General features: G+C 54.8%; 4 protein-coding genes across 7 annotated transcripts; 2 read left to right on the top strand and 2 right to left on the bottom strand.

The window, feature by feature from the left end:
- Window positions 1-112: 112 nt before the first annotated feature.
- C18H16orf92 (chromosome 18 C16orf92 homolog) lies at window positions 113-1,427 on the bottom strand. The gene is made up of 3 exons (XM_032460512.1): window positions 913-1,427; window positions 442-597; window positions 113-332 (listed from the first exon to the last, which is right to left on the bottom strand). Exons 1-3 carry the CDS (start codon window positions 1,106-1,108, stop codon window positions 238-240), a joined length of 447 nt encoding a protein of 148 aa, XP_032316403.1. The 5' UTR covers window positions 1,109-1,427; the 3' UTR covers window positions 113-237.
- On the bottom strand, window positions 461-20,174 carry INO80E (INO80 complex subunit E). 4 transcript variants are annotated; one of them, XM_032460505.1, is made up of 8 exons: window positions 19,323-19,649; window positions 19,092-19,162; window positions 18,828-18,880; window positions 16,320-16,398; window positions 16,122-16,233; window positions 15,638-15,754; window positions 2,227-2,280; window positions 461-597 (listed from the first exon to the last, which is right to left on the bottom strand). In XM_032460505.1, the coding sequence occupies exons 1-7, from the start codon at window positions 19,401-19,403 to the stop codon at window positions 2,236-2,238; spliced, it is 558 nt and encodes a 185-aa protein (XP_032316396.1). In that variant the 5' UTR covers window positions 19,404-19,649; the 3' UTR covers window positions 461-597; window positions 2,227-2,235. The 4 variants fall into 4 exon arrangements, with proteins under 4 accessions (XP_032316396.1, XP_014412082.1, XP_006181595.1 ...); XM_014556596.2 differs by lacking the exons at window positions 461-597; window positions 2,227-2,280 and adding an exon at window positions 11,251-11,850; XM_014556598.2 differs by lacking the exons at window positions 461-597; window positions 2,227-2,280 and adding an exon at window positions 11,858-12,516.
- On the top strand, window positions 5,376-11,256 carry DOC2A (double C2 domain alpha). Its single transcript, XM_032460493.1, has 11 exons — window positions 5,376-6,147; window positions 6,561-6,694; window positions 7,374-7,651; window positions 8,013-8,092; window positions 8,312-8,386; window positions 8,507-8,616; window positions 9,716-9,983; window positions 10,057-10,220; window positions 10,351-10,432; window positions 10,509-10,605; window positions 10,693-11,256. The coding sequence occupies exons 1-11, from the start codon at window positions 6,124-6,126 to the stop codon at window positions 10,836-10,838; spliced, it is 1,458 nt and encodes a 485-aa protein (XP_032316384.1). The 5' UTR covers window positions 5,376-6,123; the 3' UTR covers window positions 10,839-11,256.
- HIRIP3 (HIRA interacting protein 3) lies at window positions 20,057-22,815 on the top strand. Its single transcript, XM_014556591.2, has 7 exons — window positions 20,057-20,192; window positions 20,270-20,390; window positions 20,510-20,624; window positions 20,844-21,877; window positions 21,979-22,147; window positions 22,231-22,329; window positions 22,416-22,815. The coding sequence occupies exons 1-7, from the start codon at window positions 20,128-20,130 to the stop codon at window positions 22,574-22,576; spliced, it is 1,764 nt and encodes a 587-aa protein (XP_014412077.2). The 5' UTR covers window positions 20,057-20,127; the 3' UTR covers window positions 22,577-22,815.
- Window positions 22,816-22,899: the final 84 nt, after the last annotated feature.

Raw genomic sequence — 22,899 nt, 5'->3', positions numbered from 1 at the left:
TTGGGGAGAAAGAAGCAAGGACTTTTTTATTCATCAACAGAAGAGGAGGGCAGGTGTGGGCATTCAGAGCAGAGTCCAGGGCGCTCGTCCAACTTTCTAGGCCCCATTCTGGAAGTTCCTGTAGGGTATGGAGAGCAGGGGTGGGAAGTCACACCACTTCCCTGAGACTTTGGGTCCTTCAGCCTCTCCTCAGGAAGGCTGAGGTGGGTGGGGCCAGGGATGGGGGTGGGGCAGGCCTCACATGTGTGTGCAGAACTGGAAAAGGAGGAAGAAGAAGGCCACCACCAGAGCACCCACCAGGATGTGATGGAAGAGCCTGGAGTCGGAATCTGCTAGACAGTGGGAGACAGGGACCTGGACTCATCTCCAACCAAAAGGCCAAGGGCATCTGTCCACCAGGCACTGTCAAGGAGGGAGGCCCCTTCTCAAACTGGTTCATACCTGAGTTAAAGATGACAGGTCTCTCTCCAATGAACTGGGCCAGGGCCAGGAGCCTGGCTTGGTCCGAGTCTGGGTAATCAAAGAAGTCAGGTCTGTCTAGGAAGAGTGGAGACTCTGCTCCTGGGGCCAAGGCCTTGGCACTCTCCGGGTTGGGTGCTGGGGACCAAGAGCAAAGTCTATGAAAGAGCCAAGCAGACCCCTGCCCCCTACTCCCAGAGGCTGAGGCAGACCCAGGGCCCTGCCAGGCCACACAGTCTAGTGAAGCTGTGGAAGGGCCTGCTTTTGTTCCAGGAACTTCTTGAGGGTCAGCCTAGCCTTCCACCAAAAAGCCCACACTAGGCAGGGAGGATAGGAGAGAAGTGTGCAAAGCAAAGAGAAAGGCCCATGCTTGGCCTCCCAGCTTCTCAGGGGCATTGACACTCCCCCACCCCAGCCTTCCTCCTCCCCACTATTCCCAGGCCAGCTTCCCACCTGATTCTACAGTCCCCAGCCCAACCAGCCACACCCACACCCAGGCCCACTGCCACAGCCTCATCACCCCTCCACTCTTGTGATGGGGTAAGGGCTCTGTGATGTCACAGCCTAGAGCCATTCTGATCGCACATTCTGGGGTGAGGGGAGAGAGGAAAGTGTTAGGCCTGGGACCCTTCCCTACAAGCCCCTGCATCCGAAGGGAAGAGTCTGGGACCCATGGAGTATTTGGGTTGATGCTGATGATAGAACAATAACAGTGGAAGCCCCAGGACTTACTAATAGGGGCCTTGGTGGGGCAGTCTTGCTGAAAGCTGGGACTAAGGAAAGCTGCATTTGTATAGCAGGCACAGTGGATTTTGGGGGGGAATGGGGAATAAGGTTAAACATCTCCAGTTACCCCTTGTATCAACCACAGTTAGAATTTATTGAGCACTTGTTCTATGCCAAGTATTTTACACGGACAGACTCATTTAACCGTCATAACACCGTACAAAGTAGGTGCTACTGCCCTCATCTTACAGAAGAGGGAATCAAGGTATAGAGGGGCAAAGTGATGTGGGCAACATACACTTCCTAAGGGTGTGCATTTTCCTCCTTGAGGCTCCTCCTGCCTTGTGTCCTCAAATGCAGGAGCACTTGGGTGCCTGCTGCACCCCCACCCCCACCCCCGGGCCAATCTCTCAAACTGCGCCTCAGTGCTCAGCTGACAACCCTGGGATTAGGAACCTAGAGGAATAACAGGCTTTCCCACTAGGTGGCAGCAGTGTCCATGCCTGCCTGTTTCCCAGTTTTTACCCAGTGAAGGCACAGCTGCCCAACTCCAGGCCCTCCTGCCTCTTCCCACAGGTTGCATCAGGTGCTGCAGGAAAAGGTATTGCTGGGGGAATGCAGGCATGGAGGTTGTCAGAGGAACCCTTCTCAGGACAGGTCTCTTGGTCACTCACAGAGCCTGTGAACAGGCTCCTCCCTCTGGGTGGGCCATCTCATCTCTCCTTTCTGATTCCTGCTTTTCCCTTATTTGTCACTTCCCAGCAGCCACTTTCACCTGAGCGTGCTCCCCTCGGCAGGCTAAGAATTAGCTCCTCTCTGATTGGAAGGTAGACCTGTTTGTCACACATGTGTCCCGCCCCACTCAAGCCCAAGGACACTTCAGGGTCTCCTTAGTTTTACTACACAGATGCTTGTGCAACAGCTTCTGACAGTCCCAGTTCCATGACATCCCATGCGTGAGGTCCCCTGCCCTTTGGAAGGAGGCTCCTTCCTCCACTCAACCCCCACGTCTCATCTTTCTTGCCCTCAGCGACTACTCACCCATTCTCATCACAGCAAGCCTGGGAGGAACTTGCCAGGGTCAGCTTCTACTTCCTAAACAAGGAAAAGGCACAGGGAGAAGAAAAAGGGGGGAAAGAGGAGGCAGACTAATATCTGTGGAGCCTCCTGCGAGACTGGCTCAGGCGGCCCTCTTTCCCTGCACTTATCTCTTCTAAGAAAGAGGAAATGACTGACCCAAAGTCACAAGCAGGTGAGGGGTGGCAGGGACTCAACCTGGTTCCTGGCTCTGGCCCAGGGCTCCCACCCCAGGCCTGTAAGTAGCTGCCCTCAGGCTTAGCTGGGAGAAGGGGTCCAGGGTCTTTAGCCTAGCCTTTGGAGTGGATTTTGCAGTTTCCTCAACTGCCTCAAAATAATACAGCTGCCCTCTCTACCAGAAAAGGCCCTTTTGACACAAGCAGTGAATTATCCATTCATTTATTCCTCCAACCATTAAATAAATGCACTGAGCTCCTGTTATGTGCTGGGCTCCATTTATGGCTTAGATAGAAATCACCAGGACATGGTCTCTGCCCTTGGGGACTACAGGGAGAGAACTCAGGCAGCATATCATTAGAGTGTAGACAAACCACCCCTAAGGGGCTGTCTACACTGCTGTCATCACTCCCTCACCTGTAATGTATTCGTCAACCCCTTCAGACCTGGCTTTGTCCCCGCCACTCCTCTTAAGGCACTTTTTCCAGGTCCACAAATGACCCCATAACTTGCTAAATCTAAAGGCAACTTCTCTGTTGGTTCTGTCTCTTGGCAGAGCGCACACATCCCTGCCTCCAGGCATGGGGGCCATGCTCACTGATTTTCTCAACTCCTCCTCCTCTAAGTAGCTCAGCTTGGACCTTCTCTTTTCTATCTATACCCTCTCTCCCAAGGTGATCTCATCCAGTCTCATGGCTTTAAATACCATCTATATGCTGGTGACTCACAAATGTATATTTCCAGCCCAGCCCTCTCCTCTGAGCTCCAGACTCCTTTACCCGACTTCCTGCTTCATGTCTCTGTATGTCTGAAAACATCTCGAACTCCATAGACCCTAAATGGAGCTCTGGATTCTCCTATCCCAAACCTTGCTCCTTCATTCCATCACAGCAAATGTCTCACTCTTCCTCTAGATGCTCTGCTCAACACAAACATGTAGGAATCATCTCAAACCTCTCCCTATTTCTCTCCTGACAAACCCATAATCAAGACCTGCTGGCTCAATTCCTGACATAAATCTCAAATCCATCCACTTCCCTCTCCCTCTGCCCCTTCTTCCAAGCCACCCCCATGTCTCATCTGGCTTATTGCAACAGCCTGTGGACCAGTTGATATCTCTCTGTTCACTCTTCCTTCAGCGAGAACAAACCAGAACACACAGATCCACTGCTGAGAACCGTCCAGTGGCTTCCCATAGGTCCTGCGTTATTCTGAACTTCTTACCCTGATCTGCAAGATTCTAGTCTACCTACCCAGCTCAGCTCTTCTCATGCTTCCCTTCCTCAGTACACCCCAGCCTTTGCACACACATCTACCTATGACACTCTGGCCCCACACTTGACCCGGGAGCCCTAGGCCAGAGCCAGGAACCAGGCTGAGTTCCTGCTGCCCCTCGCATGCCGTGATTTTGGGTAAGTCCTACTCATCTTCCAGGTCTCAGCTGAGACAACACTTCACCTGGAAGTGAACCTGAGTTCTCTGACATCCCCTGTCACTGCATCAGTCTCACTACATTGGAGTATTTTTCTATCTCCCCTAGAAGCCTGTGAAGCCAGAGATCATTGATCTTGGGTCATAGCTGGAGCACCACAATATATAGTAGGTATTCAATAAATATTTATTGGCTTGATGGATGGATGAAAAACCTTTCCACCTCTGGACAAACTAAGGCTCAACCCTGTCTGTGTTTTCCCCTACCACTGGTTGGAACTCCTTACCTCATCCTTACCCTCCTTCAACAAAGCTTTCTGGAGGTATGCTGCTGAGCCTAAGCTAAGCCCCAGAAGAAAGCAGCGGAGGAAGCAGGACATGGACTTCTTGCCTAGCTTGCCCCTCCTCCCACAGCAGGCCCAGGTCTGCCTGTCACCACTCCCACCCACTCTGGTCCTGGACAGCATCTCCCTTAGTACTGCCTCCTTTTTTATCCTGAAGAACCTCAAAGGAAACCTAATAGTTGCCTTTACTTACAAAAGATATTATTTTAGTACATTTGTTTGAGTAGGTAACATATGCACATGGTACAAAATAAATCTTTCCTATTCCAGCCCTACTCTGCCTCACAGCAGCCTCCTCAGAGGTCACCATAGTTACCACTTTCCTGAGCAGCCTTCCAGAAATAATTTATGCACAAATAAACAAACATATTTAAGCTCTTTTTTTCCCCCACTCAAATGTTAGCATTCCATTCATGCTGCTCTGTACCTTACTTTTTTCAGTTAGCATGAGATTGTGAAGATGATTCCATGCAAGCACATAAAGGGCCTCTTCCTTAGTCATGACTACATGTTATTTCATTGCGTGAAATTGTGTCATAACTGATTAAACCTGTCATAGGTATTTAGGTTGTTTCCAATCTTTTGCCATTGCAGACACGATGCAGTTAATGACCTTGAACTTCTATTTTTTTGTTCATGGGACAGCAAATCTATAGGATAAAATAAAAAATAAAATAAAAAAGTGGAATTTCTGAGTCAAAGAGTCTGACAGTAGCTACTGTCAGACTGGCCTCCACCGAGGTGGTGCGCATTTACCCATAGCCTCACCAACATTTGCTTTGAATTTTACCATTTGATAGGTGACAAGTGGTATTTATTTCAGTGTGGTTTGATTTTGCATTCCCCTTACTAAAAAAAAATTGGGGTAAAAATCCACATATGAATATTTCTGTCTTAGCCATTTTCAAGCACACATTTCAGCAATGTTAAGTATATTCACATTGCTATGCAACCTAAAATCACAATATTTAGTGATGCCAACCTAGTGCCAGGCCCAGCTTGGGGCAGCCTCTGCTCCTTGATAGCAGAGGAGACCACCAGGCCTGGGGGGGCTGTTCCAGTAAGTGTCTTAGGAAGAGGTGACCCAGAATGACCCTGAAGAAAAGAAAGATCTTCCAGGCTGAGAAACTTACATGAGCAAAAGCCTGGAGGTCTGAGAGATCTAGGTGTGTTCTAGGAACTACAAGTAACGTTCCTGAGAGCCAGCAAGATGAGTAAGGGTGAGGAGATCAGAGACGTCAGGGTCTTGGGCTGAAGGGTCTTAAAGGCCACTGTGAGGACTTTGTCTTTGTGGGCTGGTAAGTTTGGGGCAAAGAAGAGCAAAGATCAAAGGCTAGAGTTAAGACTGACAGGCAGATGTTCAGATGAGAGACTGGCAGTCAGATAAGGAAGGGCGGCAGGGCTGTGGGGTTTTCAGAGCGACGCCACATGCCCTGCCCTCTAGAGATGGGAGAGTGAGGGAAGGTGGATTCCCAAAGGAGAATGCCATCCCCGAGAAGGGGACACGGGCCCTTGGGAGCTGGGGTGGGTCACAAAGAGAGAAGCCTGAACAGCCTAAAGAAGAAGGCGCGGGGGAGGCGGGGGAGGTCACAGCCTCGAACCCCAGACTGTGAGGTTCCCCAGCTGGGATCTGGGACCCCGAGATCCCAAGCCAGCGACTGCAGGCAGATCAGACCCCCTTCCCTTGCCCGCTCTTGGGTCACTGCGGATCTCTAAGCCCCGCCTCACAGGCCCCACCCCTACGGATATTAGGAGGGGAGGGCCAGACACCCTCCTTCCTCCTACGAGCGCTCTCTGAGGGGGAGGGGGTGAGGACGCGTGGGGGGGGGGGCAGGATTAGCCGACGTCGCCATGGCAACTAGGCTGGTGGTCTGCCCTGGAGAGCCGGGAGGGAAGCAAGGAGAAAGCAATGGAGGGAGGAACCGTGGGCTCGGTGCGGAGGCGAGGCCGGAGCCGGGGTCTCCGGGGAGGAGTTGGGGAACACCGGGCAGTTCTCACTGTTGGTTCTCGGTGGCGCAGGGAGCCTGTGTGTTTGCGCGTGTGTGTATGCGAAGTTCTCCGGGGTGAGTGTGCCAGCGCGTGTCTGGGTTTGTGCATGAGTGTGAACGTGAGCACGTGGGCACTGGCGTGTGCGCGGGAGTGCCCGTGCAAGATGCGTGTGCTAGCCCGCCCGTGTTTGTGTGTGTGTGCGCTTGTGTGCGCTCCCAAGTGTGCCCGGGAGGGCGCGGGAGGGAGAGTCCTGCCCCCTCCCCAGCCTCCGGCCGTCCCTCCCCGCCCCCCGCCGCCTGCGCTGGCTGCATCCTCGCCTCCACCTCGCTCACCCCCTCCTCCCCGCACTTTCTCCAGCTCTCCCTCCCTCTCGGCTCAGACTGCCGGACTCCGCGCTCTTCTCGCCGGCCGCCCTGGGAATCGCCGGCCGCCACCGCCCAGCCCGCACCCGCTGTTCCCCCAGTGCTTGGGCACCTGTTGGAGGCGCAGAGGCAGGTGCAGGGGGCTGGGCTGCCAGGGGCGAGAGGGTGAGGGTGAGTGTGTGTTAGCTTGTATGTGCCTCCGGGGGTGTTCAGCTCTCCGGAGGCTGCAATTTCTGGCTCCTCTGGAGAGCCAGTCTCAGGAGAAGGCATCTGAGCCAGGGGTCCTCACTTTGGGCTGCAGAGGGTGGGGGACCAGGCAGGCAGGCAGATCCTGGGTCTGAATGAAGAGACAGTGGGAAGTGAAAACCTCAGGGGTGAAACACAGGCTGGACAAGTGCCTGATGCAGAAGGATAGACAGAGCCTCAGAGAGACAGAGGAGGGGGCCTATGGGGCTGCTTCAGGGGTAGGCAGGGACCAGGGGAGACAAAAGCCCAGAATGAGGGGCAGGAGCCGGGGAGATGACAAAGGGACAATCTAGAGGTAAGTGGGCAAGGCTGAGGTGGAGCCGGGACCTATCTGGGGGGAGTGGGCCAGCATCCCAGCCCCTGTAGCGCACAGCTTGGGGTCTGGAGGGCCCAAGCCTTCTGCCTGCCCAGCAGCTGGCATAGGCTGCCCCCTCCCTCCTCATCTAGGAAGGGAGGTCAGTGAAGCCAGACCCCTGAGATTGCTGCCTGGCCCTTGGCCAGCAGCCGGTAGATATGAGGAATCAGCCCTGGGCTCACGCTCTCTCGAACCTCCCTCCCCCAGCCAGGGGTGCTGCATGAGGGGCCGCAGGGGCGACCGCATGACCATCAACATCCAGGAGCACATGGCCATCAACGTGTGCCCTGGGCCCATCCGGCCCATCCGCCAGATCTCTGACTACTTCCCCCGCCGGGGACCAGGACCCGAAGGGGGTGGTGGGGGCTTTGGAGAGGCCCCTGCTCATCTGGCTCCCCTGGCCCTGGCACCCCCCGCAGCCCTCCTTGGGGCCACCACACCCGAGGATGGAGATGAGGTGGACAACTATGACTCGGATGATACCAGTGAGTTTGGGGGCTTGAAGGGCCCAGGGTGCTAATGGGGGCCTCCAGGCTTGTGGGAAGGGGATGGGGCGGTGCTGAGGGGTGGGGAGGTGGTGGGCACTGCTGCCCAGCTGCAGTTGGAGTGGAGATTACAGCTTCAGCAAGGCTCAGTATTCAATATTTCTGCTGAGACACAACCACCCACACAGCCCCAGTTGCACCCCAGCCAGGGACCCAGACGCGCACACATTCGCAGGCTGACAGACACAGACACGCACACACCTTCACAGCTGGCGCACGTAGGGGGCCTGCCCACCAGTCTCTCACACACACCTGTCTTTATGCACGGACTCACTCAGGCTACCTCTTCCCTCTTCTCCAGCTGCCCTGGGCATGCTGGAGTTTGACCTTCTCTACGACCAGGCTTCTTGCACTCTGCACTGTAGTATCCTCAGGGCCAAGGTGGGTACTCCCTGCCTCCCAAGCTCTGGCCCTGTTTGCCTCCCACCCTGGGAGGGCGGTTTCCATCCTCCCTTCCCTTCCTGAGCCCTGACTCCTGCTCCCCCACCTCCCCAGCAGCATTCTTGGCTCTCCACCCTCCAAAGGTCCACTCTGCAGAGGGAGGGAGGGAAGGCGGGCAGGCTGGGAGCTCACAGCCCTCTTCCCTCCCCTTCTCCCCAGGGCCTCAAGCCCATGGATTTCAATGGCCTGGCCGACCCCTACGTCAAGCTGCATCTGCTGCCTGGAGCCTGCAAGGTAATGGGCTCCTCGCCCCCAAGCCTAACCCAGCTTGTCGGTCTGTCCCCAACTTCCCCTGCCTTCAGCCTCTGTGGGTCTGGGGGAATGTACTGAGAACCCTTGGTCCCCACATATTAGGCCAATAAGCTAAAAACTAAAACTCAGAGGAACACGCTGAATCCCGTGTGGAACGAGGACCTGATGTACAGCGGAATCACAGATGATGACATCACCCACAAGGTGCTCAGGTGAGGGGTCCATCCTCCCTGTTACAGAGGATTCCAGCTCAGCACCTCCTCTGGGACAGCGAGCGGTTGTTGGCACCTTCTTTGGCTGGTTTATCTAGCTCCCATTAAGCCCCTCTGAGATGCTCGAGAACCATCCATGGTTCCCCATCCCTCTCTGGAGGAGGCCAAAGTACTTCCCGAGCATTCCTGCCCCTCCCAAATGTCTCCTCCTGCTCCTCCAACAGAGGACTGCCCTCTTCTGACTGGTCAGGGTCATAATTCCTGACCTTTGCCTGCTGTGTCTCTTCCACCTGGAAAACACTCCTGCTTCCTCTCTTGCCAGCTGAAATCCCACTCATCATTCGAGGCTCTGCCTGCTCCTGAAATCTTTCCCCGGTCACCAAGACCCCTTTTCAGAGTCCCTGACTTCAGTCAGACCTGTGCAGCGGAGGTCTGCCCGTTATGTCGCCTATGTTCCCCTAACATCTCTAAGGAGTGAAGCCTCAAGGGACAGGAATGGGAACAGGGTTAGAGAGGTTAAGTGACTTGCCCGAGGTCCTGTGGTCACTGGGAGTTGAACACCCCTACAAGACAGAAGTACTCAAGAGTGTCGCAGCAGAAGTAAGGGCAGGAGGCTATAAACAGGGGCGATGGAAGGAAAAGCTCTTGGTTGCTGGGCTCATGAGTCTCTTCCTAGGCTGGCTCCCTGCTCCACATAGAAAACGACAAGGACATCCAAACTGGTGCACACCCTGTGTGCATTCAGTAGGATCCTGTCCCCAGGCCCTGAATGGAGGTACAATGTGTGTGGGGAGGTGTTCTCAAGATTTGTGAGGCCTTCCTCAAGGAGCTGAGCAGGTCCTGATGGGCCAGGGACAGCCTGGGCAGCTGCAAAGGGAGGAGCAGAGGATCAGAGCAAATCAAAGCATCCTTCTCTAGCTCCAGGCCCAGTGCTCACCACAGAGCCCTGAGACAGCCCATTTTACAAGTGAGGTACAGAGTATCTGGGCAGAGCTAGGACTAGCCTCAGGTGCTCTGAGTTTGGTCAGAGGACATCTCTCCTACACTGGAGTGGGGCTCAGGTTCCCCAGGGGGCCTTGACCCTGCAGTTCCCTGCCAGGATCTCTGTCTGTGACGAGGACAAGCTGAGCCACAATGAGTTCATCGGGGAGATCCGCGTCCCTCTCCGCCGCCTCAAGCCTTCACAGAAGAAGCATTTTAACATCTGCCTTGAACGCCAGGTCCCGGTCTGTGCGGGGCTGCGGGACACTAGGGGAATGGGGCCCTGGGGAGACCAGGTTTCCAGTACTTTCTCTTTGCCCCCTCAGTTGGCTTCACCCTCTTCCATGTCTGCGGCGCTGAGAGGCATCTCCTGTTACCTGAAGGAGGTGAGCCACCCCCAGGGACCACGTCTGCGTGGGAGGGGTGAGGGTGCAGGCTGACACCTGTGTCTGCCCGCAGCTGGAGCAGGTGGAGCAGGGGCCTGGGCTGCTGGAAGAGCGGGGGCGCATTCTGCTGAGCCTCAGCTACAGCTCCCGGCGCCAGGGGCTGCTGGTGGGCATCGTGCGCTGTGCCCACCTGGCTGCCATGGATGTCAACGGCTACTCCGACCCCTACGTCAAGACGTGAGCCCTTGTCTTGCCCTGGGGTCCACCCTCCCCTTCCCAGGGACCTGCCCCCAGCCTCATCCTCTTCTGTGCCTGGCCTGTCCCTGACCAACCTGCTCCCCTACCCTATACCCCTGGAACTTGGCAGGTACCTGAGGCCAGACGTGGATAAGAAGTCCAAGCATAAAACGTGTGTGAAGAAGAAGACTCTCAACCCAGAATTTAATGAGGTAAATGGGGCAGGAATCGAGGGGGCCTGAGGCTAGGTGCAGCACCTCATGGAAGGTGTGGCTTGCTCTGTTCCAGGAGTTCTTCTATGAGATGGAGCTCTCGGCTCTGGCCACCAAGACACTGGAAGTCACAGTCTGGGACTATGACATTGGCAAATCCAACGACTTCATCGGTGAGGGAGGAGCCTGCTGGGTGGTGCTGATGGGGGCAGACTGCAGTGAGACAGGCCCTGATTCTGCCTGCCTCTACTGCTCCCCAGGTGGCGTATCCCTGGGGCCAGGCACCCGGGGAGAGGCCCGGAAGCACTGGAGTGACTGTCTGCAGCAGCCAGACACCACCCTGGAGCGCTGGCACACCCTGACCAGCGAGCTGCCCCAGGCAGCTGGAGCCCTTCCCTCAGCCTGAGTGGACGGTGGCTGCCCAGTACAGGCCCCCTGGGGCTGGGTCTAGTACCCAACCTTCGCACGAGTGTGTTGCACGTTTACACGGGGTGGATGCCCCACTCCACACTACTTGTCTTATTTAGTGAGAGTCTCCATGACCGTGGGTCTGTCTTCTTGTGAGGGACTGTGGAGATCTATATTCACATATGCAAACTTCCTCCTGCCTGACTCGCTACAACATGCAAATATGCAAACCACCCGTCCTGTGCACACCTGGCACACCTGCCGGGGGAGTCCTGCAGTGCCCTATCCCAAGCCCCAGCTGCTGCTCCTCTCTCCTGCCTCTCCAGGCTGCCCGTCCCCCTCCCCACACAGGGAGGAGGTCGGATTGGGGGGGGTTTGGAGGAGACCGTTTCCAAAACAGAAACAAAACAGACAAAAAAGAGCCACTCCTTTAATACAGAATATTCATTTAAAAAAAACAAAAAACAAAAAATAAACACCCAGCCCTGTACAGCTGCCCTTTTAAGCAGGGGGCCACCACAGGGTTTCTGCCTCTCTGAGAGGTGGCAGATGCTCTTGGCCACTCATTAAATAACTGTCCCCTAGATTGGGCTGGGATGTGAGGGCAGGAGCCCTGCCCTCTCTGGAGAGGGCCCACCTTCCAGGGGACATTCGTGCATGTTTACGCCTTTTCTGATTGTGTCAGTGGCCACAGCATGGCAACTGGGTGTCAATAAATGTCTCTGTGGAAGCTAGGGGCTCATGTGTGCTGGCACAGAGGGCGCTGGGCAGGGAGTCGGGCAGGAGGGTCACTCTGGGATGTCGATTACCAGGTCATCATCCCCATCCAGGGCGTCGTCCCCGCTGCCCGCATCGCTGAACATCTGCCGAGGGACGGCACTCAGGATCGTAGGTGGGGGCATTTTGGGTGGGGGCAGTGGGGCCAGGGCTGCCCCCACCCCAGCCCCAGAACCCCGGCTTGGGAAGGTCAGCGGCCCTCCCACAGGGCAGTCTGGGGGTCCCACCGCCATCTGCAGCAGGGGGAAGAAACACAGGGAGGGCTGATTAGGGAGGCACTGGGACCTCCAGGAGGCTGGTGCTGCCCCTTAAGGCAGTTCTACTGGATGGGAAAGGGGGCAAAGGCTCATTCAAGGGCTAGTGGACACAGCCAGGCCAGCCAATGCTGGAACCAGGGAGCCTGCCCCACCTCAGCCCCTTCAGAGTCTCCAACCAGCAAGTGCCTGGGGGTGAGGGGTGGTGATGGAAGTGGTGATGAGGGTGGTAGTGGAGGGGGTCTTACAGGAAACCAGGAGGGAAAGGCTGGGCCCTGCCCTCGCCAGTAAGGCACCTTGGCTGCCTCTAACAGCAGTTAGAGCCAGAGTCAGCCTGGAGTGCCTGCTTGCCCGCCTCTGGGCCCCTCAGAGACCACTTGCCACCACAGGCCTCCTCTCCCTCTTCCTCCTGAGGGACTCACTGGTTCAGTGGAGGGTGTCAAAGGCCTTTACCCCCCGCTGTGTGAGGCAGCTACCTCTCAGATCTTGGATGGGCCCCCTTTTGGGATCCCCGCAGCCACTGGCCTAGGCCAGACCCTCCTCTCAGCTCACCTGGGCTACGGTACCAACCTCCTAACTGGACTCCCTGCCTTCAGCCTCTCCCAGATCCAGCTCCTCCTCCACACTGCAGCCAGAGTGAGCTCTCTAAAACACAAACCTGAGCGTGTCATTCTGCCACCTGAGGGCCTCTAGCTCCTCACTGCCCTTGGCACAGGAAGTGCCTGAGAACAGGTCAACCCCTCCACCTGGCGTGTCCTTTTCTACCTGTCAAAAGTTCTGCTTTGTCCTCTGCTGGGAATGGGCTCTGTCCTGCCCAACCCTCCAGCCCCAGCCCTGCCAGGTCCTTCTAAATCTTCCCTACAGAGCTCTATGAGCCTCAAGCTTTGCCCGTGGACACAAACTGAGCACTTACTATGGGCCAGATGGTTTCCGATAATGATCTCTGACCATTCTGACCACCCTGGAAGGGAGGAGAGGCCATCGGCCAGAGGAGGAAACAGGCTTAGAGATGGAGGCTTCAAGGCACAGGCCTGCCGGGTCTCCACCGGGCAGCGTTCAATCTAGCTGTGGGGTGGGGGATGGCAGGAAACACTTATGCGTGGTCCTCACAGTGGCCCTTCTGATGGCTTCAACACACTCGGTCCTTGAGGGCTACTCTCTGTTTCTCAAGGAGCCCTCGCCCTCACTGCTCTTCCTGGGGTGCTCTGGAGGGCCAGAGTGGGTCCGTACCCCAGGGGACAGGAGCCTGCCAGGACTGAGGACAGACAGGAGGCCCAGCTCTGCACAGCACCCTTGCCCCCCACACCAGGCACCCATGAGTACACACGGGAGCAGACTGCGCATACACGAGGACTGGCACAAGGGCTGTCCCTCTGCGCTGGCTACCACCTCTCAATTCCCCACCCGAGTCTCCATGTCCTACCCGTTTGAACTTACTCAATGGCCACCACAGCGTGACCCAGAGCAGCTTCCTAGGGACCAGGCACTGGGCTAAGTGTTTTCTCTCCCTTAACTCATTTTCCCCTCACAGTGACCCCACTGAACAGAGAAGCAAGCCAAGGCTCCGGGAGTTGGATGACGTGTCCGAGTCCCCCAGTGAGTGTGCGGAGCTGCACAAACCTGACTAAGCCCAGCTGAGGCCCCGGCTCCTGACTGCCCTGCTGCAGTCTGCACAGCTTCCCTCTCTCCTCCTCAGACTTGCCCTCTCCTGTCTCCTCACGCCATGCCGCCCAGAAACTTCAGTGATGCCATGCTGTTTACTCTCACCACTCCTGCTCCAGCCCGAACAACACTTCTGCCGTGTCCTCGTCTTCCTTCCACTATTGCCTCAGCCTGGAATATCCAAATCTCACTTACCCTGGGCTCAAATGTTACCTGTTCTTTGAGTCCGTCCCTGATTTAGCCCCTCCTCCATGCTCAGCGACTGATTTGGGCCCCTCTCTCCTGCAAGTCCAGAACTTAGCATCCTGACCCTCCTCTGCTTCAGGATTCAGCACCTCAGAGCCACAAACTGCCAAGCCCACACCACGTCACAGAGGTTGCCCTCTGCTCCAGGTTTCCTTGGCCCTTGCCTTCTCCACCATCCTGCTCCACAGGCCAGAAGCAAAAACCCTGCTAAGGAGAGTGAAGCAGAAGCTAAGTGGTATCACCACCCATTATCTACCCATTTTTCAGGCTCAATGACCAAGGTCACACAGGAGTAAGTGGCAGAACCGGGGTTCGAACTCCATAACCCACACTCCTAACACCGCAAGCATGGCTCCTATTTCACCTTATGGCTCTAGAGCCTTGAGCCTACAGTCTCCCCAGCCTGAGAGCTGTCCTGCCCAGTCCCCATCCCACTGTGACTCAGAGCTGGAAGGGCATTGCATTTCATGCCCTCATCTCTCCCAGGGCTCAGGGCACAGACCTCTTCTCTTCTCCACACTCTCACCCAATGATTGCATCCACCTCCCCGCCAATGCCCTCCAATGACACACCCCACGGGCCCCGGGCTCACACTACCCAGTTGTCTCACTGGCATCTCCAGACAGCATCTCAACATGTCCAAACCAAACTCATCTTCCCTCCGAAACCTGCTCCTCCCACCGTCCTCCCCGACTCAGCCAAGGGCCAGCTCAGCTTCTTCAGTTGCTCAGGCCGACAACCCCGGAGTCATCCCTGACGCCTCTCCTCACAGCCCACCCTGGTCTTCCCACGCTCATTCTGTGAAAGAGACCCATCATCCACTGTTCACCCTTCCCTCTGCTGTTTGGTTGACTGCGGTGGCCCCCTCACCAGTGTCCCCACGTCCATCCTGACCCCCCATCTCCATCTATTCACAGCAGTTGTCAGGCAATTTTCTTAACATGTCAATCAGATCAGATTGCCCCAAAGTCCCATCTTCTCCAATGGCTCCCATTTCACTCACAGTACAAGGCGAGGCCCTCCACAACCTTGTCCCTCAGCTACTGTTCTGACCTGCCCTCTGGTCATTCTCACTTTCCTCCACCCACACTGGCTTCCGTCCTGGTCCCTGAACACATCTCTCTCAGGGCTCCTGTGCTGGTTCTTCTCCCTGAATGAAACACTTCCCAGAGTCACAGGGCTTCTGCTCACTTCCTTAAAGTCTCTCACCACCCAGCTGTAAATAGCAGCCCTACGTGCTCAGGTGTTTCCCATCCTCTTTACCTGACTCCATTTGTCTACATGGTTACCTACATATCTTGTTTATTTTCTGCCTATTCTTCAAGAATGGGCTCAATGAAGGCAGGGATTTGTGTTTGTTTTGTTCACTATTGTATCTACAGCACCTAGAACAGTGCCCGGGACACAGTAGCTGCTCCCTAACACTCGCTGATTACGTGTAGTTTGATCACTCACTTTACAGAGGCACAACCTGAGACCTAGAGGTTCAAAGAGAACTGCTCAAGGTGACATGATTTTCAAGTGGTGCAGTCATGACTTAATTCTAGACCCCACAACTCTGCCCCTCCTTGGGGGCTGCCTGGTATCAGAGAGCACCTGTGAAAATGAGCCTGGCCCCAGACACCTTCACTCTGAGTCCCCCAAGGCTGGTCCTGCCCTGATTTGTCTCAAACGGTGCCTGTGAGCCAGGACTTCTCTGACCCACCCCTCAGCGCCTAGCCCTGGGCTGGGCCCCCAGCAGCAGCCCCAGATCAATCCTTCAAAGTTCTTGGACAGGTCCCCAGCCCCTGTCTTGAGCCTCCCTCAGATGGCTGTCCTGCCGTTCTGGCCCCTCCCTAATGTCCCCCAAACAGGGTACCTTGAGTTTCCGGGGCAGGCGGGGCCGTTTCTCCCGCTTGGGCCTCAGGGGGCTGGGTTCGGGCAGCTGCAGGGCCAGGTAGTCAGAAGGGAATGGGGGGTAGGGGGGGGAAGCCAGCTGCAGGCGGGAGTGAGGGGATGGAGATGGGAAATGGAGTAGATGGGGTGGGGGTGAAGGGAAGAAATGCAAACAGGAGAAGAATGGAAAAACAAGAGATGGTGATGAGTGTGGCTCCTGAGAACAGAGGGGAGGGGACAGCAGCAGGACTGTGTCCTGGGGTCTGCTCTCCTCAGTCACGTCTGTCCCCCATTCCTACACCAGAGAGAAGTGGGCAGCCCCGACTCACACCCCTCCAAGGGACGCTTGCTGGCCACACCCAGACAGATATTCCTGGTGTTGAGCCGGCTTCACCCTGAGGCCCGGCCCCTCTGCCCAAATGATGCCCACCTTATTCCCGGGCATTTTACCACTGACCCCAACTCACCGAGCTCAGGTATGGGGAGGGGGCCCCAGTGGCCTGAAGGGGAAACCCTGTTGAAGGAGGCAGGGAGAGGCTGGAGGGGGAGGGGGCACCTCCCAGTGGCGGGCTCCTCTTCCTGGAGGAAAGAACAGGGGAGGGGATTAGAGGCAGTGAGGAGGCCCAGGTGCCCCCCACCCCCAGAGAAGAATGATGGCTTCTCACCTCTTAGGGGCCGGAGTGTCCGACAACTTGGGTGTCCCCTCTGTCTCACTGTTATCTGAAGATGCAGTGGCATCTGAATCTGTATGGGGAGGGCTGGTTAAGTGGGGAGTTGGAAGTCCCCGTCTACCCCAGAAGTGTATAATCTCAAATCTATGGAAAGGCTCTGGGGACCGTGACTCCCCAGTTGGCACACGTGTGCGATTCTGGGGAGGCCCATAGCTTCCTCAGCTTCTTAGAAAGCCCTTTCCAACCGACTTCCTGCTTGGGCTCCTCCATGGTAACACATTTGTCAAACACTATGTGCCAGGGTCTGAACAGGCACTTGACATTCACTGCCTCTCCTTGTCTTCAGAACCATCCAAGGAGGAAGGTGTGGAACTGGGACTTAAACCCAGGTCTCTGACTCCGTGACCATTTTATGCCACTCTCTCCTTAGTCACCTCTAAACTGCCTTCAGCATTTACTCCAACCCTCACATCCAGGGTCTTGTTAAGTTACCCCTCCAATCTCTACCTTTACTCATTGCTCCCCATTCCAACTGCCACAAGGTCAGGTGACCACCATGTCAAAATCATCTAAGCAATCTCGTCTCTCCCACTACCCATGGTCCACTCTGACCCCAGGATGACCTAGAACGTAAAACTGATCACATCCTCCCCAATGAAGTCTCCCAAGGCCTGCAAGCATTTGAAGCCCTTCTCAATATGGCCTCAACCTACCTTTCTGGTCTCCCAACTGACCTGTATTCTCCATATCACACCAATCTATTTTCTCAGAAACAAAATTTATTCCCCAGATTTGTGCCCCTATCTAGAAGGCCCACCACTCACTTAACAAATAACTACTTACATACGATACATGCCATTCCCAGTTTCTCTGCTCAGATAGATCCTTTAAGAAGCAGACTAAATGCCACCTCTCTGAGAAGTCTCCCAGAATCCCTCAGGCCCAGTTGGTGGCTGGCTCTCCCAGAACCCTCTACTCTCACATGTCATGGCTCTCCTCACTGTGCTAAGATGTCATGTGTGGTAGACTCCCTGGCGACACTATGGGCTTCTCTGGGATGTAAGTGGTGGCTTACATCTCTGGCTCTTGCTTCTCAGATTTATCCCACCCTGACCATGAACACGCTGGGTTTCTCGTGATTCCTATCCTGAAGTCCCCCTTGAACAGGAAGTTAACTAAAAGACCTCCAGGAAGGAACAGACAATGAGAAGCTAGAATAAAAGCCAAATGTTTTGCCGTGACTTACACAAGCTGGCTCCTACCTACTTCTCTGACCTCATCTACTATCCTGTGCTATTCTATAATATATAAATGAATGGGCTGTTGTGTGTTCTAATAAAACAAACAGCCTGCCTGGCTGCTGTTTGCTGACCCCTGCTCTAAACCAATGTTTAAAGGCACCATGGAAAGAGATGATTGCATGTGACATGGCTTATGAGAAAAACAGGGCCACCAATGCCCATATTAGGGCTTTTCAAACTGTGGGTATCAACCCATCAGTGGGTCACAAAGTCAATTTATTGCTATGCAATGAGCATTAAATGGGGAAAAAAAGCAGTCTAAAAAGTATCAGAACAAATTTCACAGTGATCTTAACATAATTTCATTAAATTTTGTTTTATAAGTATGTATGCGGGGGTTGGTCACGGTTGTAAAATATACAGTTGCTTGTAAGCAATACTCAAAAAAAGTTTGAGAACGCTGCTTTATATGCTTCAGCTCTTCTACTCTTCAAAGAACCTGGTACGTTCTTACCTCAGGGAATCTGCGTTTGTTATTCCCTCTGCTGGGAAATCTCTCACTCATATTCTCACAAGACAAGCTCAAACATTACTTCCTGAAAAGCCTTCTTGAACCTGTTAGTGAGATGCTGCCTGCCATCTGCTTTTGGTTTGCATGGTTTGTAAACTAAGAATGGCCTTTTTACAAGGCTGGGGAAAAAAAGTCCAAAGAAAAATATTTCATGACGTGTTAAAAATTTTTATGAAATTCGAATTTCAGCGTTCACGATAAAGTTAGATAAACACAGGCACGCTCACTTATTTGCATATCACCATTTGCTGCTTTTGCACTACAACCGCAGAGCTGAATAACTGCAACAAAAATTATGTATTCTGCAAAGCCTAAAATACTTACTACCCGGCCCTTTACAGGGAAAGTTTATCAATCCCTGCTCTACTCCAATCACTACCACATAACCCTGATTTTATTCCTTTCAAATCCAAAGTTTTTTGCTTACTTATTATCCCCAACTAGAATACAAATTCCAAGAGGCTTTTCCCATCTCGGCTACCACTGTATGCCATGTGCAAAGCATGGTGCATGAAACACAGTAGATGCTCAGTATTATTTGAGTGTAAGAATACTGAGGCGGAGGGCAAGCAACTAGGTTTAAGAACCACCTGAGGCTGTATCAGCCTCCACAGACTAAAGGGAGGGCCCAGGAGCTTGCTGAAGCGCCAGGAGCCACGTCCTCCACCAATATTTCATGACCCTGCTCACCAGAAGAGTCTTCATCCACGTTCTCGTACTGCAGAAGTCGGTCTAGTAGGAAACTGAGGGAAGAGGTGGAGAGAACAAGAGTGTTTATTCCCACCTCTGCAGTGTTGTCCTGGACCCTTGTCCCTTCTAGCTGGCCCGTTGGATCATAACAACCCTGTAACACAGGCATCATGCATTTGTGGCCCATTCCAGGATGAGTCCGAATGTAGATCCACTGGAGCCACCTCATCCTCTGGCCTCCTCTTGCCCCTCAACGTGTCTCACCTCTTGTCCCGGGACACCTTCAGCAATTTCCTCTGCGCCTTCCTCAGTTCCTCCTGGAAGCACTCGTGTTCCTGTATCACGGGCAAGGTGGGCGCTTGAGCTAACGGCCGTCCGCAGAGGGACGGAAGCCGGCCACAGCTCACCCCACTCCCTCCACACATAAGGTAAGTTGACATCGTACCAGCGCCAGGCCTCACCCCCTGCCCCCAACCTCCCCACTCTAGCACTCACGTAGATGAGGAACTTAAGCTTTCGCTTCAGGTTCCGGTATTTCTTCTTGTAGTCCACTTCGCCGTCCGCCGGCCCGTTCATGACCTGACCGGCCCCGGCAGCAGCGCCCTAGAACTAGCCCGGAGTCCCGCTACCCCAAACCTTGCTCAGCCCTGCCTCTCCCGCCTCTACTTCCGGAGACTCTGCAAAGCTGTGTATGCTGGGACTACAACTCCCGGCGTACTCCGCGCCCAGGGTTCATAACCACTTCGGCTGCCTTCCTAGTGAATACTGGGAAAGCAACGTTCCTTCCAGGGGATACGCTGAAGATGGTGTCGCAGCGACGCGATGATGTCACAAAGATGGCGGATGGAGGAGGGCGCCCTTACTGATTCGAAATGTGCTTAGCGATTTGAAGCCACAAGAAAACTTTCCCCCTGGGATGCCTAGTTTCCCGGCGAACACGCCCCTTTTCTTCTGGCTTTCTAAATCTCAGAGGCCTAGCTGGTGCCAGTGACCACCAACGGAGGCAGCGTCGCGGGTTGATTACGTTACACCCAAAGATTGCCGGCTCCAAACTGGTTTCCCACGAGAATTTTAAAAGCGACTCGTTCTAAGAAAAGGAAAGAGCCGTGAGACCCTCCAACTGCCCGGGGAAAGCAGGTCTTGTCTGGCAAAGTTCTCGGTCCAAGTGGCCGGCGACTGATACTCAACGGTCCCTTGCCTCACGGCGCGACGACATTGCGCGTGCGCAAGCTTCTGTCAAACGCGCGGACGGAGGCCGAGAAGAAAAAAGGCGGGAGCCGCCAATTCCAGGTGGAGCAACATGGCGCGGGAGGATGAGATGCAGGAGTTCACCCGTAGCTTCTTCCGAGGCCGCCCAGACCTCAGGTGCACCGGAGGTTGGAGTTGGGGTTGGAAAGGGCAGGGGCGGGACAGGGACTCCGTCGTGACACGTGTTTCCGCAGCACGCTTACGCACTCCATCGTGCGGCGGAGGTTCTTGGCTTATGCGGGCCGCGACCACCTGGAACCTGAGGAGAAGCAGGCGCTGAAAAGGCTAGTGGAGGAGGAGCTGCTGAAGATGCAGGTGTGGGCGCGAGTCTGGGCCACCGGAGTCAGGGGTTGTGACCAAGGAGGAGGAGCCTAAGAGGGGTGGAGCAGAACACCGCCTGCCTACACGTTTTTACTCTCTTGATGCACACACAGGTGGATGAAGCGGGTACCAAGGAAGAGAGACGCGACCTTGCCAAGAAGGCGAAGAGGTCTCCCACCACCGGCCGTGATCCAGAGAGAAAAAGGTTCCGTTTGAATTCAGAGTCAGGTTAGTGCCTTCCACATAGTTGGCGCATCAAAAAGTATTTATTGTGCATGTGTTATGCTGTAGATGAGGGCCGTCGCCTGTGAGTTGGGAACTAGGAACAGGGTGGACTACTGCCCTTCCCTCCATCTGTCAGAGCAGGATTCGAGGCAGCCTGTCCTAAGTGGAGGAAAAAGGGACAGGAGGAACCTGTCCTAACATTCTCTTCTTTCCACATTCCAGAGCCCAGCTCTGCAGCCTCCAGTCCAGACTGCCTCGGCCCCCCAGCAAAAAATGGGATGACAGCAGAAGTCAGTCCAGCTGAGCATGAGAGTCCAAAGCAAGCCTCAAAGGCAGTTGAGCAGAGCAGTGATGAAGAAGAACAACAGAGGAAACTGAATGCAAAGATTGGATTAGAGAAGGAGGTGGTGAAGGAGAGTAGTGAGGAGGAGGAGGAGGGCTCTGCCAGAACGAGCAAGGTCTGGAAAGAGAGCAGTGAGGAAGAGGAAGATGAGGAAAATGAAGGGAAGGAGGAGGATGAGGAGGAGGAGGAAAAGGAGCCCAAGGGCAGGACTAGGAAGAAGCCTGGGACAAAGAATAAGCAGGCACAAGGCAAGGCCTCAGCCAGTAGGAAGCAGGCCAGGGAGGAGAGTGAGGACAGTGAAGAGGAACGTGCCCAAAGGACAGGAAGTAAGGTGGAGGGGAAGAAAGGAACTAAAAGCCATGAGGAAAGTGAAAAGGAGAGTGAGGAGGAGGAGGAGGCGGCCCTAGCCAAGAGGAAAGAAAGAGAGGAAGGGGATTGGAAACCCAGAGCTCAGGGCAATGGAGGAAAAAGTTCCGTTTGGGAGAAGAGGAGCTGTAAGCAGAAAAGCAGGGCAGCAAGACTGCTGGGAGACTCAGGGGACAGAGAGGAACAGAAGGAAACAGCAGCAGCAGGCAGTGGGGATACCAGTGGGGAAGATGAGGAGCCCCTGGTGCAGATGAAGAGCAAGGACAAGACCCAGTGGAAGGGTGAAAAAAGGCAGAGTGGGAACAGTGAGGAGGATGGGGAAGATAGCTGGAGGAAGGTGAAACCAACTACTGGAAAGACAGCCAAAGTGGGCAGTTTCAACAGTGAGGCAAGTGACTCAGAGAAGGAGGTGAGTGACAGCCAGGCAGAGGGGAGCCCCAAAAGGGAGAGGAAGAACCGCTCTTCCCAGAAGAGCTCCAAGAAAGGCAGGACACGAAGCTCCTCCTCTTCTTCCACAGGGGACAGTCCAGAACCCAAAGGTGGGAAGGTGAGAGTTAAAGATGGGGTGGGATGCCACCATTAGGGAAGAGGAAGAGCCTGACTCAAGCCCAGAAGGTTTGGCTTTCAGCTGTTGCTTTTCCCTGCCAGGCTGGCTCTGGTCGCCGTGGTGAGGACCACCCGGCTGTGATGAGGCTAAAGCGCTACATTAGGGCCTGTGGTGCCCATCGAAACTACAAGAAGTTGCTGGGCTCTTGCCGCTCACACAAGGAACGCCTGAGTGTTCTCCGGGCAGAGCTGGAAGCCCTGGGCATGAAGGGTGAGGCTGGGCATGTCCTGGGGGTTGCTGGAGAGGGCCTTGGCTGCTGGGGAGGAGAGGATCACAAGTTTCTTCTGCCCCAGGTAACCCTTCCTTAGAGAAATGTCGGGCCCTGAAGGAACAGCGGGAGGAGGCAGCTGAGGTGGCCTCCTTGGATATTACCAACATCATCAGCAGTTCAGGTGAGGGGCTTCCTCCTACAAACCAGGAGCAGATGTGGAGTGGACTTTCCCATACAAATCATATCCTGCCTCCTCCTCCCCTCTAGGCCGGCCACGTAGACGCACAGCCTGGAACCCTTCAGAAGCATCCCCACCAGGGGAGCTATACCGCCGGACCCTGGACTCTGATGAAGAGCGGCCCCGTCCCCCACCTCCAGACTGGTCCCACATGCGTGGCATCATCAGCAGTGACGGGGAGAGCAACTGAGCTCCAGCTCCTCCACCCCCTGGTCCCCAGGAAGGACTTTCCACTTGTAGAAAGCATATGTAGCAACCCCCCGCCCCATGTCTGCAGAGCAGAAGCAGCCTTCTTCAGAGAAGACCTGTAGCCTGCAGGGACACAAGTTATTGGGATCCTACTTCTCAGCTCCACATTCTGTTTAAGGTGTTTACAGGAATTTATTTTTTAAGACTCAATAAAGGAGTGTTTGAATCACCTCATCAAAACTGGTGCCCCACCCTCACCTGCTATGCTTTGGTCCAGGAAGCTGAGTAGCAGCCACTGCCCCCCTGGTCTGGTTCCCTTTGATT

Source organism: Camelus ferus, chromosome 18, assembly GCF_009834535.1.
Source record: "Camelus ferus isolate YT-003-E chromosome 18, BCGSAC_Cfer_1.0, whole genome shotgun sequence".
Lineage (NCBI taxonomy): Eukaryota > Metazoa > Chordata > Mammalia > Artiodactyla > Camelidae > Camelus > Camelus ferus.
The sequence above is the reverse complement of the archived record's forward strand: the minus strand, read 5'-3'. Positions and strand labels throughout refer to the sequence as shown.